We start from the raw sequence: 14,235 nt of genomic DNA, 5'->3' as shown, positions 1-14,235 counted from the left end.
ATTTATCTAATGTCATTTTACTAGTACATACATCTTGATTTAAGAATTTTTTGATGTTTGGACTGGACACAAGAAAAATGTACTAAAGAAGAAGAGCATTTTTTGCAGTGTAAAGACAGAGGTAAAGTGATGTAATGAATGAACAGTTTATTTAATTGCATAGTAGTAAAATACTAATGTACGCAAATTAATTCCAGTTTTACCTTAAACTATATGCAAGCAGCTGTTTTGGGTTCTCCAGTGGCCCCAGACAGTGTATTTTGTCAAAAAAAAAAAAATTCATATCTGTTTTTTTAAACGCATGTAATATCACTTTTTTAATAGCCTAATGTTTTTACTCTACAGTTGTGCAGTTTTAAGGGGACATATGGACATTTTAAAATGTATTTACGGAAATTAGTTATGATATTTATATACAGGTTTATTTAAAATAGCAAAATTTTATGTAAATTTCACATTAAATATCTAAATTTCTCAGTTTAATTCATGGTGAAAACATGAATGTGCATATTAGTGGAAGTTTGCTGCCATCTACTGAAAAACAAACACTTTTGCTAGTTCTCAATAGTTTGTGCTTGTACTTGTTATTTGTGTTTAGGCTGTAATGTAGCGTAGGTGCTATTTTTGTATAGTTTAACTATCACCAGCCTTTTAAAAAAATTAAATAATAATAATATTATGAACATAATGATGGGGTAGAATGGACTGGACATCATATAAAACAACAACAATAAAAATTAAAAAACATCAATGCATTAAAAAAATAAAACAGTACCAGTGTTTCCGCAACTTAGACTGATAACATGTAGTGCTAAACCTTGATACAAGGGGCACCAAGTAAAATCTTGCCTAGGGCAGCAAATTGGTCAGGGCCGGCCCTGGCTACATGTGAATGAAAAACACAGCATTTACATTTTTTTTTAATTACAAATCATTGTTTTTAAAGGGTAATGAAACCCTAAACCACATTTTCTGAGATTTTAACAGAATTATGGATGTTGAACATCATGGAGGACAATGTCACCATCTGTTAGTTTTGAATGTGGGAGAAAACTAGTTAATTTGAAACCTTTTTGCTCTATTTTCAACTTCCTGGTTTAAATTCGTCTTCATGTCAACGTCATAGCCTGTGATGTTTTCTCGTATTAAAGTATGGCGATGACTCATCGGTGTCTCGTAATTATTCATGAGACACGCAGTTGCCGTTCTCTTCAATAGATCCTGAGTCTACGACACAAACGTGATTCATCCACTGTGAGTGTAACCGCTCTTTACGACCATTTAACCGATCAAACGGCTTATAAAAACTCCACAAAATAAGCCTCAAAAGTTATCAGAGTTATGCAACAGCGTGTTCATATATATTTTAGATGCAGAGAACAAATTGCGAATGGCTGTGCATTTATTTGTCCATTGAATTATAGCTGTCACAGGATATATATGTATTTGTGTAACAGTGAGCTTACAAAACCATGTGTATATTGTGTTATGTGTAACTTAATGGTCATTTGCAGTGTGCATTTGTGGGAAGCTTTGATGCTTTTAATGAAAGCAAAATAAAATTGTCTGAATCAGAAGCCGTTGATGTGCTGTCAGTCTCCCCTCGTCCCCCTCCGCTCCGCCGCTAAACCACGCCCACTTTTATAACATTTTTCAAAACTGTGGTGAGAACTGACGGCTGCTGAAACAGGGGGTTTCATGACCCTTTAAATCAAACATTCAGATACAAAAAATAAATCACCTTAATTTACTATGATTAGTACAAAAGAAACACTTGCAACCCACATCCATAAAATAAATAAAGTTCAAGATTAATTTCTTCAATAAGGTCAAAAAGTAATTTCGGTTACACTTTATTTAAAGGTGTCCATGTTACAGTGTAATTGTACATTTCAGCAGTAATAATAATGAACTACATGTACTTACTATAGGGCTATAGTTAGGATTAGGTTTGGCTTAGGTTTAGTTGTATGTAATTATGCATAATGTATAGTTATTACTACAGTAACTGCATGTAACAAGGACACTGTAAAGTAAAGCGTAACCGTAATTTCTTGTTTGCTGTTTTAAAAGGGATAGTTCCCCACCCCTGATTTCTTTTTTCTGATAGGAAATCACATTCTTTACTATCATTCACTATACAAACATTAGTAATAATATTAATAATAACAATAAAATAATAAAAATCATACATGAAAGTGCTTAACAAGCATAAAAACAAATATTGACTGTACATTTTTACACAGAATCAATATGAAAAAAACTATCTTCTGACGAGACATAGGAATTCATTCACAGGTATACTGACTGCAAATTTCTTTTTAGTTCTTAGCTCAGAGGTTCGAAATGGCTGAGCATATGCGATCAAATATTCTCTTTATTTCAGGAATTTAATTTATAATTAACTATAGAAAGCATGGTGCGATCATGCAACCTATTGTTGTCTTTGCCTAGATGGACAGAGTGAGTGAATGAATAAGAAGGCGGAGCCTCAAAGCCACACCCAATTATAACTCAATCACTATGCACCAATGGCAGTTCAGAGGTGTTTACTAGATGGAGAAGGTGGAGCCCCATAGCCACACCCACTTATTACGCAATCACTATGCACCAATGGCAGTTCAGAGGTGTTTACTAGATGGAGAAGGCGGAGCCTCAGAGCCACACCCACTTATTACGCAATCACCATGGACCAATTGCAGTTCAGAGGTGTTTACTATATGGAGAAAATGGAGCCTCAGAGCCACACCCACTTATTACGCAATCACCATGGACCAATGGCAGTTCAGAGGTGTTTAATAGATGGAGAAGGCGGAGCCCCGTAGCCACACCCACTTATTACGCAATCACTATGGACCAATGGCAGTTCAGAGGTGTTTACTAGATGGAGAAGGCGGAGCCCCAGAGCCACACCCACTTATTACGCAATTGCCATGGACCAATGGCAGTTCAGAGGTGTTTACGATGGTGCAAACATTTTTGGGGGAAGTTTGCTCTGGTGAGCTGTTTTAAACTACGGAAACGGCCAGATTTGTTTCGAAATGGTCACACCATTTTGTTCTATGATTTCACATGATTATATTGGGGCCTTTACAGCACATTATGTGTATATCTAGCCGTTGAGTGTATACCAGTGATGCACTTGTTATTGTGGTGCATTATGGGATTGAATGAGAGTGGGCTATATAATGTCCACTATGGTTTCAGACACCACTAGAAATTTACATTTACATTTAGTCATTTAGCAGACGCTTTTATCCAAAGCGACTTACAAATGAGGGCAATAGAAGCAACTAGAGCAGTCAAGGGCAACAATATCAACAATATGCAAGTGCTGTAACAAGTCTCAGTTAATCTAGCACAGAACAGAATTTTTTTATTTTTTTAAATAAATTAGACAGACAGACAATGAATAGAATGATAAGTGCTATTCTCGATCGGTCAGGTGTTGCTGGAAAAGATGTGTCTTTAGACGTTTTTTGAAAATGGCTACAGACTCGGCCGCACGAATTGAGATAGGCAGGTCATTCCACCAGGTGGGAACGGTCCAGGAAAAGGTCCGTGACAGCGATTTCATGCCTCTCTGGTATGGCACCACAAGGCGTCGTTCACTAGCAGAACACAAGTTCCTGGAGGGTGTGTAAGTCTGAATGAGCGAGTTTAGGTATATTGGTGCAGAGCCAGTGGTTGCTTTGAAGGCGAGCACCAGTGCCTTGAATTTAATGCGAGCGGCTATTGGTAAGCCAGTGCAGACTGAAATGGTTTTTCCATTGAAATAGTTCACCGTATAAGGATCATAAAGCCATAAAAAACTCATGCTATTTATTGAGCCCAGCCATTTTGGTTGTAGGATTGCAATCTGGTAGATGTTAGGCATGGGATATTCCGCTTTGTTTCTCAATGGTGAAGGTGTCAACAGTGGATAAAGACTTGGTGTGAGCTGCTTTCTGTTTGTCTGTTTGCCTTGCTGTCAGACACATCCACAGAAAGATAGACGCCCCTGCAAAAAATAAAGTTGAAAGCAACTGTATTATTATATTATTAGAAAACATTGACATTTTACAACATTCTCTTTTTACAGCATATTTCCTTTTTTTAACCTCCTCTATGGTTCTATTTTCATCCAAAGATGGAAAACATTTGTGAACAAAACACCCCATCTATTTCAGAGAACAAAACAATCACTTCCTTGGAAATTGGTGAAAAATATTATAATATGTAATAAAAATGTAATAAAAATAGAAGTTATTAGGCGAATAAAAGTTACAGCCTTAAAGGTATCATGAACTGGCTTTAAAAAAAAAAAATTATACTGTTGTCTGAGGTCAACTTATGACGTTTGCATGGTTTTTACATTCAAAAACAACATAATGAATAAGTAATAGGCTACTTTCTACCTTGGTTTTGAGGCTCTCTGAAAAACGCTCGGTTTTGATGGGCGTGCCGCACTGAAGACTTGGAAGTAAACGCCCACGGCTAGGATTGGATAAGATTTGCATATTTAATGAGCTTCTGCTCCCCTGTCAGTGACAGCGTGTGGCAAACGGCAACCGGAATGAATGGCCCAGCCCACAGCCAGGGCTCGCAAAATGTCTTTATCAAACAAACACAATGATTCATCTCTCATCCACCCGCGATTGATTGGAATGTTATTTCTGTATCACTTCGCCCGATTATCAGTGAATATAACCGCGAACCACACGTTGTCGGTGGGCGGGGCTTGAAGCGGTGCTTCTGCGTCCTATTATTTCATTGGTCGACATATTGTGAGAGCTCTCATTTTCTGGGCCTGGTGTCTATAAAAGCTTTTCTGTGACTAACAAGGACGTTTTTAGCTCTGAAACTTACAGGATATTCTTAAATCACGATGAACTTTTATATACCAAAGGCTCAAAGGAAAGTTGATTTCTCAATTCATCACCCCTTTAAATTTTTAAGTACAATCAACTTGGATGTTTAAGTCATTTCAACTTAAAATACATTAAACTGATTTTTTATGTATTTAAATGAGATGAATCTTGTATAACTTATAAAAAATAGTTATAAATTGCCTTGATTTTACCAAAATCAAGGGAAAATCAAGTTTTTATTGTTGTTTATATGTCCATGTGGTGTTTTAACATGATTTTAAAACAAACCATGTGTAAATTAATGTTCAAGTCAATACCATTGCTGAGTATTTTCTCTTTAAAACTGCAGTGAACCAAAGACAGTCTCAAAAACGCGGTTTGAAATCGCTGGTGTTTCTGACGTCACAAACTACCAATCACGTCAACGTGTGGGCGGGCTTTAGCATATCATTAACTATTCTCTGAAGCAGGGAAGTCTCAAGAGAAGCCAGGTTATCCCGGTATATTTTTCTGTTTATATGAAAAATCGTGTAGATTTAGCAATATAGCGATGTTATGATAAATGATTTGCCTTTCTCCACTGATGTTCTATGATGGTTTGTGTAACAACAGCAACACATTATTAGCTGTTTAATAACATAGTCAAGCAAAATGATAATCATATTAATTATCGTTATGTGTCCACTCCGACGTTGTAAATAGTGTAATTGTGCAGGGTTTACCTCAGTAAGTTGGGGAGTGGGGCTAATTTGCATATTCATGAATCCGCGTATACTAAACGAAGCATGGATGTAGAGTTACAATTTTTATGAGTAAAAGCAACGTAAAAAGTTTTTTTTTTTTTACTGCAGTGTGTGGCTCTTTTTTCGGACATCATAAATGACTTGTGCCTCACAGCGGGCAAATGAAACCATAAACGCTATCTTGTTTGAGAACGCAATTGTGCGAGACGCTTCTGGGAAGGATTTATACCAAATCATCCTGATGATAGACTTTGGCTCAGGCGTTACAGAGCGACCAAACCAACTTTTAAGATGCTGTGCGATGTGATTGGTCCACTGGTTAGTCCAGTTATCCAATCACATCCTCTGTTGAGGCAAAGTCAAGTTATTTGTTGCGCATCAATGGATTTCTTCTGTAAATGTGTTTCCATCATAGTTTATGCGCATGTCTTCTTTGGATAAAAAAATTAGCACATGTTTTTTATGCATATTTTTTGAATTTATGCATATCTTGGTGTTTCCATCCAGCTTTTTATAGGCAATATCCCAAAAATCGCTTAAAATATGAGGATGGAAACATAGCTTATGATTAAGAGTAAACCTACCTTGCATTGTGTTTAAGATGCAGAACAGGTAGAGTATAGGGTAGTTGGTATATCCAGCGGTGAAGAAGGCCAAACCCCATGTTGTACCCAGCAGACACATGAGGCCCAGCACAGTGCCCGCGTCCTTCACTGGTATTGTCTTTTGCTTCTTTATGTCCACTTGTTTTAGCTTAAAGATCTGTCTGGACACTGTGAGTAGGACCACTAAGTTGAACAGGAATACGATGGTGAAGTAGGAAAGGTTCACGCCATACAGGACGAAAGGCGCTTTAATCCAACAACTGTACAACATATAATAAACAATGCTGAAAGTTAAAAAAGAGCAAAAAACAAATGAGCTAAAATTTTAAAGATTAAGTTATTATAAAGCGAGGACTCACACTGTATTTGTTGTATTATAATATGATAACCTCACATCTTTAGTGCCATAAAAAGGATGATTGATATGAATTGACAGCAAACTTCCAACAACAACAGCAGGGACTCCTGTCAAGAGGAAAAGATCACAGGATGAGCCACCGCACCTCATTTTTTTATGTTTCTAGTATTATAGTGTCCTGGTCCTGGCTCAACGGTGTGCCACCCACTGTAAACCTTACTAACCTTGACAAACTGAATGCCATTGGAAAGCTAACATTTTTCAAATTTGCTTAATTTTGATAGACATGACAAAGCAATAGTCATTTATTAATTTGTGACGAGTACACATCAGAGTCACAAGGCAAGTTCAAACCATTATAAAATATTGATGCACATGTAAAAAATCATAACGATTAGTAGAAACCTCAGTTCAAAAGATAACATCCTTTTTAATCTTGGCTCCATTTTTTTTAAAGCTCTAGGAAATCCTTTTTGGGGAACTAAATTAGCTCCAACTTCAGAGTTGTCACGGGTGTCTGCAGGAAGGCAGACGAAGATGAGGATTAAGTTCAGATATGATAGTTTCGCTTTTGAGCTGAGCCATTGACAGGCTGTTACCTTGATTGTCTGGGCGAATTACAAAAGCGTCCTCACCTGTTCTGAATGTAGTGATTAGCATCTATTTAATACGCTCGTTAACGCTGGTGCGGAAGCATCAGCGGGAGCGTTCAGCCTCCTCGTGTGAAGACCGAAGAGTGTAAAGACCATTCGACTCTACTCTGCGCGACTCCACTCGAGCAAGGACACGACAAGGCACTTGACTATAGCTTTCCTTCCAGTTTGTCCACTTTTGTGTTTTGCTTGTTGTTATCTGTTTGTTTCTCTGACCCGTATTCACTATGTGCTTCCAAATTGCTACTATTACCACATACACCCGTAAATCACGCTCAGTACATTCTAGGCGCCGTAATCCTAATAACCTGCGAAGTGTACCTATTTCCTCTGCTACATTAATGTCCATTCCAATTGGTCTGTGGAACTGTCAGTCTGCTGTAAACAAAGCAGACTTTATTCCATCTATTTCCGCTCATTCATGTCTCAGTCTCATGGCTCTCACTGAAACCTGGATCAAACCAGAAGACACTGCCACTCCTGGTGCTCTCTCAAATAATTTCACTTTTTCACACACCCCACGCCCAATTGGGAGGGGTGGAGGTACTGGTTTGCTGATCTCAAATGATTGAAAATTCACTATCACTCACCCGGCTAAAATCCATGTTATAGTTATCTATCGCCCTCCATGTCAACTGGGTAACTTCTTGGATGATTTGGATATTTTACTCTCTCACTTCCCTGAGGATGGTACTCCTCTGGTACTGCTTGGTGACTTCAACATCCACCTTGATAAACCCCAGGCTGCTGACTTCACCACTCTTCTGACCTCATTTGACCTTAAGCGAGTATCCACTACAGCTACTCACAAATCAGGTAACCATCTGGACCTGATCTATACACGCTACTGCTCCACAGACAACACTTTAGTTACTCCACTGCACACCTCAGATCACTTTCTCATCACTCTTAACCTCATACTGACTCCGGACACAACACGCACTCCTCCGCAGATCACCTTTCGGCGTAATCTACGCTCGCTCTCTCCCTCCCGTCTATCCACTATGGTTTCATCCTCACTCCCTCCACCTGCTCAGTTCTCAGCACTAGACACTAACAGTGCTACTGACACTCTTTGCTCCACTCTAACATCTTGCTTAGACAACCTCTATCCCCTTACATCCAGGCCAGCCCGCACCACCCCCTCTGCCCCCTGGCTGTCTGATGTTCTCCGTGAACATCGCTCTGGACTCCGGGCGGCAGAGAGGAAGTGGTGCAAAACTAAAAACGCTACTGACCTAACCCTGTATCAGTCTCTTCTCGCTTCTTTCTCTACTAATGTCTCCACTGCTAAAACTACATACTACCATAACAAAATCAACAACTGCTCCGAATCTCGTGCACTCTTCAAAACATTCTCTTCGCTCCTTTGCCCCCCCCCCTCCTTCGTCAACTCTTACAGCTGATGACTTTGCATCATTTTTCACAAACAAAACCTCTTCCATCAGCAGCCAATTCTCCACACCACAAACCGACACACACATCTCAACGACCATCACACACACGCTCCCCTCCTTCTCTCTGCTCTCCGAAGCAGATGTCTCCAAACTCATCCTTTCCAATCATCCCACTACATGTCCGCTTGATCCTATGCCCACTCACCTCCTTCAGGCCATTTCTTCTTCTGTTACTCCTGCACTCACTCACATTGTCAACACCTCTCTTCACACCGGGACTTTCCCCACAGCATGTAAGCTGGCTCGGGTAACCCCACTGCTTAAAAAACCCTCTCTAAACCCAGCACTTTTAGAAAACTACAGACCGGTATCCCTTCTACCTTTCATTGCAAAGACACATGAGAGGGCTGTGTTTAATCAGCTCTCTACGTTTCTTGAACAGAACAATCTCCTGGACATCAACCAATCCGGTTTCAAAAGCGGCCACTCAACTGAGACTGCCCTGCTCTCAGTTACGGAGGCACTGAGACAGGCAAGAGCAGCCTCCAAATCCACAGTACTTATCTTACTGGATTTGTCTGCTGCTTTTGACACAGTTAATCACCAGATCCTCCTGTCAACTCTCATGAAGCTGGGCATCTCAGGAACCGCTCTCCAGTGGTTCAAGTCTTACCTCTCAGGTAGGTCCTTCAGGGTGTCATGGAGTGGTGAAGTGTCTAAGTCACATCATCTAGCCACTGGCGTTCCCCAGGGCTCAGTGCTTGGACCACTTCTCTTCTCCATCTACATGTCATCATTGGGATCGGTCATTCAGAAACATGGCTTTTCCTATCACTGCTATGCCGATGACACTCAACTCTACTTCTCATTTCAACCTAATGATCCATTGGTTGGTGTTCGTATCGCTGCCTGCCTAACACACATTTCAGCATGGATGAAGGAACATCACCTGCAACTCAACCTTGCAAAGACAGAACTGCTTGTGGTCTCAGCCAAACCAGCACTGCATCACAATCTCTCCATTCAGCTAGGATCATCAACCATAACTCCGTCCAGGACAGCCAGGAACCTTGGGGTTGTGATTGATGATCAGCTAAAATTCACTGACCACATTACTGCAACAACCCGGTCCTGCAGATTTGCACTATTCAACATTAGGAAGATTAGACCCTTCCTATCAGATCATGCCACACAACTACTGGTACAAGCTCTTGTTCTCTCCAGACTGGACTACTGCAATGCTCTTCTAGCGGGCCTTCCGGCATGCACTATCAAACCCTTGCAACTGATCCAGAATGCAGCGGCGAGGTTGGTCTTTAGTGAGCCGAAGAGAGCACACGTCACGCCTCTCCTCATCAGTCTGCACTGGCTACCAATAGCCGCTCGCATTAAATTCAAGGCACTGGTGCTCGCCTTCAAAACATCCACTGGCTCTGCACCAATATACCTAAACTCGCTCGTTCAGACTTACACACCCTCCAGGAACTTGCGTTCTGCTAGTGAACGACGCCTTGTGGTGCCATACCAGAGAGGCATGAAATCGCTGTCACGGACCTTTTCCTGGACCGTTCCCACCTGGTGGAATGACCTGCCTATCTCAATTCGTGCGGCCGAGTCTGTAGCCATTTTCAAAAAACGTCTGAAGACACATCTTTTCCAGCAACACCTGACCGATCGAGAATAGCACTTATCATTCTATTCATTGTCTGTCTGTCTAATTTATTTATAAAAAAAAAAAAAAATTCTGTTCTGTGCTAGATTAACTGAGAATTGTTACAGCACTTGCATATTGTTGATATTGTTGCCCCTGGACTGCTCTAGCTGCTTCTATTGCCCTCATTTGTAAGTTGCTTTGGATAAAATCGTCTGCTAAATGTCTAAATGTAAAATGTAAATGTAATGATATTTAAAAAAGGTACACAAAATGATAAACAGACAGGCGGTTGATTTTTTTCTAAACCTAATTGTGTCCACTACCATGAAAGTGAATGTGTTTCCATCAGCAAGACTGTGGCACTAAAATGTTTACATTGTGACTCAGCTGGAAATAGCTGCTCCGGATCGATTGGTTCCCTGGAGTGTGTGTTTGTCTTGTCAGATGCGCTGCTACTGTCTCTGGAGGAGCTCCTCAAATTGTCCCAGGGATATTCGAAAGTATGTGCAGAACCGGCCATGATAAAGTTTAACTCCTGTGCAAGATTAGCACACTCCCCTTCAGTCTGGGTGCACCCAAAACCTTCTTTTCGGTCTTTTAAATAAAATTAAAAGCTCGTCTTCACTGAATGATGAAGTTTCCGTGTTTTCTCAGCTGTCGCCGCAAATGTTTTGGAATGTTGAAGCTCTGAAACGTCACAGACGTCACAAATTCGAGTCGCAGCTGATGTGAACGTTTTTTGACGCGAACTATTCGCATGCGAAATATTCACTTTTCCCCTTCACTTTTTCGTTATGTGTCCGGCTGATTGGCCAAACGCACACGCCAGCCATTGAAAAAAAACAAAGTTTATAGCCTATATATTTACTCCACAAACTAACTCTACGAACATGGAAACAGTGATAGATGGACCTCTCAACCTTTGCGCTATCGAGAAAGTCCAACGCAACTTTGGACCCATTAAAACATGATTATTTATTTCTGCTCAGCAAGCAACATTGGGCATCAACCACACGGCAAACGCAAATATGTTTCATATACTTTGCATAACAGATCTATCTAATAATGTATTAGACAGGGCTATTAGTGTTAAACAGATCATAAACTAATGGAGAATGGGAGCGCTGTGCATGTGCTCAGGCTCTGGCGTTCTCTCCACTGCGCCATCAAAATAAAAGTCACAACAACAAGCGTGGCTTACATCACTTCAGAGTTCCTACTGATGGTTCGAATGTTCGTTTGGAGTTCATTTGGGAGTTCGAAACAGCTTGCCAAAACACCTGATAAACCGCTTTGGCTTGGCTTGGTCAGTTGGGGACACTAAATATTCAACTAAAATTTCAATTACATTATTGATCTGCCCACATTGTCACTATATGATAATTGAAACGAGCTGGATAACATCACAGTTTTCGCCAGAGCGGTACAGCCAAACTAAATTTGGTTGCATTATTTTCCTGTTCAACACTGTGAAGCTGCTTTGAAACAATCGCCATTGTAAAAAGCGCTATATAAATAAAGGTGACTTGACTTGACTTGACCATCGGTCCATGGCAATTACATAATAGGATGTCCACCAATAAAAACATGTTTTCATGTTTATTACAATTCTCTGCCTCCTGAATGACATTTCATTTATCTGTTGTCACAAATCCCTTTTCTATCCAACCACCTCCGCTATTCTTATTGGTAACACCCCTGTGGTCAAAATCAAGTCCTATACCTTTTCTCCTCAAATATCCTACTTCACTCTAAAATATTCTATATTACAAAAGCAAAATGGGTTGCAAAAACAGTTTCTGCTGACGTTAAAGTTTTACTTTGGCTGCTGTGTTTTTGTATGTCGTTATACTCACCCCATCCGATCAGGGACAACTTGGTCATGTAGTACTTGATGTAAATATTGAACACTCTGATGAGAAGAAGGTACAGGTGCAAGGCTTCAACAGCCATCCAGGTGAAACAAGACAGCAGGCTGTAGTGCATCGTCACAGCAATAAACACACAGACTTCTTTATTTTTCAGTGTAGCAGCCCATTCGCTGAGCATGAAGCTCATGTTGAGGAGAAACAGAGAGCCACTCAGAGACACATGGATGCTGCTGGACACTTCTGCCCTTGCGTTCCTGAGAAACACACGTGCACTACTGGTCAAAAGTTTGGAATAATTATGTTATATTGTTTTTGAATTATGTTTCTTATGCTCATCAAGGCTGAAAGGTTTGAGGGAAGTTAGGTTATGTTACGTATGTAACCGGTTCCCTGAGAAGGGGAACGAGACACTGCGTCATGGTGTTGATGCTCTGGGAACACAATACCCATTGTGCCATATTGAACAAATGCCTGCTCATTGAGTTTTGAAAACCAATAAGCTCGGTTGGAGCCAAAGACTGCCATTCAACTCACCTAGTGACCAAGAGCTGAGGTACGAGGTCCAAAACTCAATACCCTCCATATACGTACCTACTTAACTGATCCGGGGGCAGAGCAAGCTAGGGAGACAGCAACTACTCTGTCTCCGCCAGCAAATCCCAATAGGAAGAGACCAAAGTACTGCTACCCTGACCGTTCAATCCCTCTATCATTAGCTCTAAGGGGAATCTTACCAAAAGGAGCATAGAATTAAGCATCCTGTACTTAAGGACTAGGAGAAGCCTCAGGAGAGAGCCGCGCTCTCCCAACTGCCTGCTCTACCCAAGGAAGAAATAGCAAAAGTGCTTTCGGCAAGCCTGGTGAGAGAGCACTGGGAGTGGAGCGACCATTAAAAGGGCGTGTTGACAATAACCTGCCAACACCCTACCTCCAAGCTACAGGGGCCACAGAGAAAGAACACAAACACTTACAAAAATAGACAGATACAAACACAAGTGACCTATTACCAGAAGACTTTCATCGCCGAATCTCTAGGGAAGCTCTCTACCTGATAGTCAGGTATCCTAGGGAATGAATTTGCACAATGAGGATGTTGTCATGTCACCATCAGTGAGCCAGGATCCTTACTGTCCTTACCCGTGCCTGAATTTGAGTACATGATATACTGATTCATGACCTAGGGCGCTGACTGAGACAAACCCTGAGAGAGCGGTGTTGTAGCCCTCTCTGAAATACTCCCTACCATGGGGCTCTTATCAGCCGACGGTTGCCCATTCCCACAGTTCTGACGAGAACCTACAGAATGCTGGAAGGGAGGACAGAGAGTGCAACTAAGGTGGCAATGTCCACTTTTTATGCTCTGGCATCCCATTACTTCTGAAGAACCGTTAGGAGACGTGTTAAAATAGTTCCCCCACTATGTCCACACTATCACCTCCAGGTCCAGACTGGAGGCGAGACAAATGAAGGAGTGAGATGTGAATAGCGGTAATGCCCATTCTCTTTGCTGTACAGCCCATTCATATGTGATTACATGGGGAAGCACATGGATGCAACCTCCATATAATCTCAGAAGGGACGACAAATAGAAAGGTAGGAAGCTACTAGCGATCGTGCCCACTCTTCCTATTCTGTGAACAGCCCCTTCCCTTGCATCCCAAGGTAAGTGCAATAATGTTATTTTCATATATGTATTAACTATGCAAATGTGATTCCAAGGGAAGCATACTCATGTTTCCTCTAAACTCCAAGCCGGAGAGGGCGAGGGATGAGCAATTGAGACGCGAGTAGCATCAGATGAGGAAAGTGGGATGAGACCTCAGCCATATCCACTTCTCCTCTGTAAACAGCCCATCTCAAATGAAGAAGGGTGGCAGGTGGAAGAGTGGGATGCGAGAAGTGCCCAATCTCTTCACCAGCGTCAACCCAAACCCTAACCAGACTTAAAACACATTTTCATTCTGAAGGGGTGAAAAGAAGTATTGAGGAGAGAGCATAACACTCGACTTCAATCACAACGCATGAAGGGGGAGGGTGGGAGCAAAGAAAGATCCTAGGGGTTCAGCTTATGTTGTCCTTTGGCCGAAATCACCTCCCTAAGATT

General features: G+C 41.1%; 1 protein-coding gene across 1 annotated transcript in view; it reads right to left on the bottom strand.

Annotated features, from left to right (window-relative positions):
* Positions 1–1,734: 1,734 nt before the first annotated feature.
* The window catches only part of LOC307143747 (adhesion G-protein coupled receptor G5-like), a 39,211-nt gene continuing 26,710 nt past the window's right edge, over positions 1,735–14,235 (bottom strand). The window contains exons 10-13 of the mRNA XM_079845508.1: positions 12,117–12,385; positions 6,558–6,663; positions 6,178–6,458; positions 1,735–4,000 (exon numbers count right to left, since the gene is read on the bottom strand). Coding sequence (XP_079701634.1) covers positions 3,870–4,000; positions 6,178–6,458; positions 6,558–6,663; positions 12,117–12,385 — 787 coding nt within the window. The 3' untranslated portion in view covers positions 1,735–3,869. The remainder of the gene's footprint in view (positions 4,001–6,177; positions 6,459–6,557; positions 6,664–12,116; positions 12,386–14,235) is intronic.

This window comes from Gobio gobio (genome assembly GCF_949357685.1).
Source record: "Gobio gobio genome assembly, chromosome: 2".
Lineage (NCBI taxonomy): Eukaryota > Metazoa > Chordata > Actinopteri > Cypriniformes > Gobionidae > Gobio > Gobio gobio.
The sequence above is the reverse complement of the archived record's forward strand: the minus strand, read 5'-3'. Positions and strand labels throughout refer to the sequence as shown.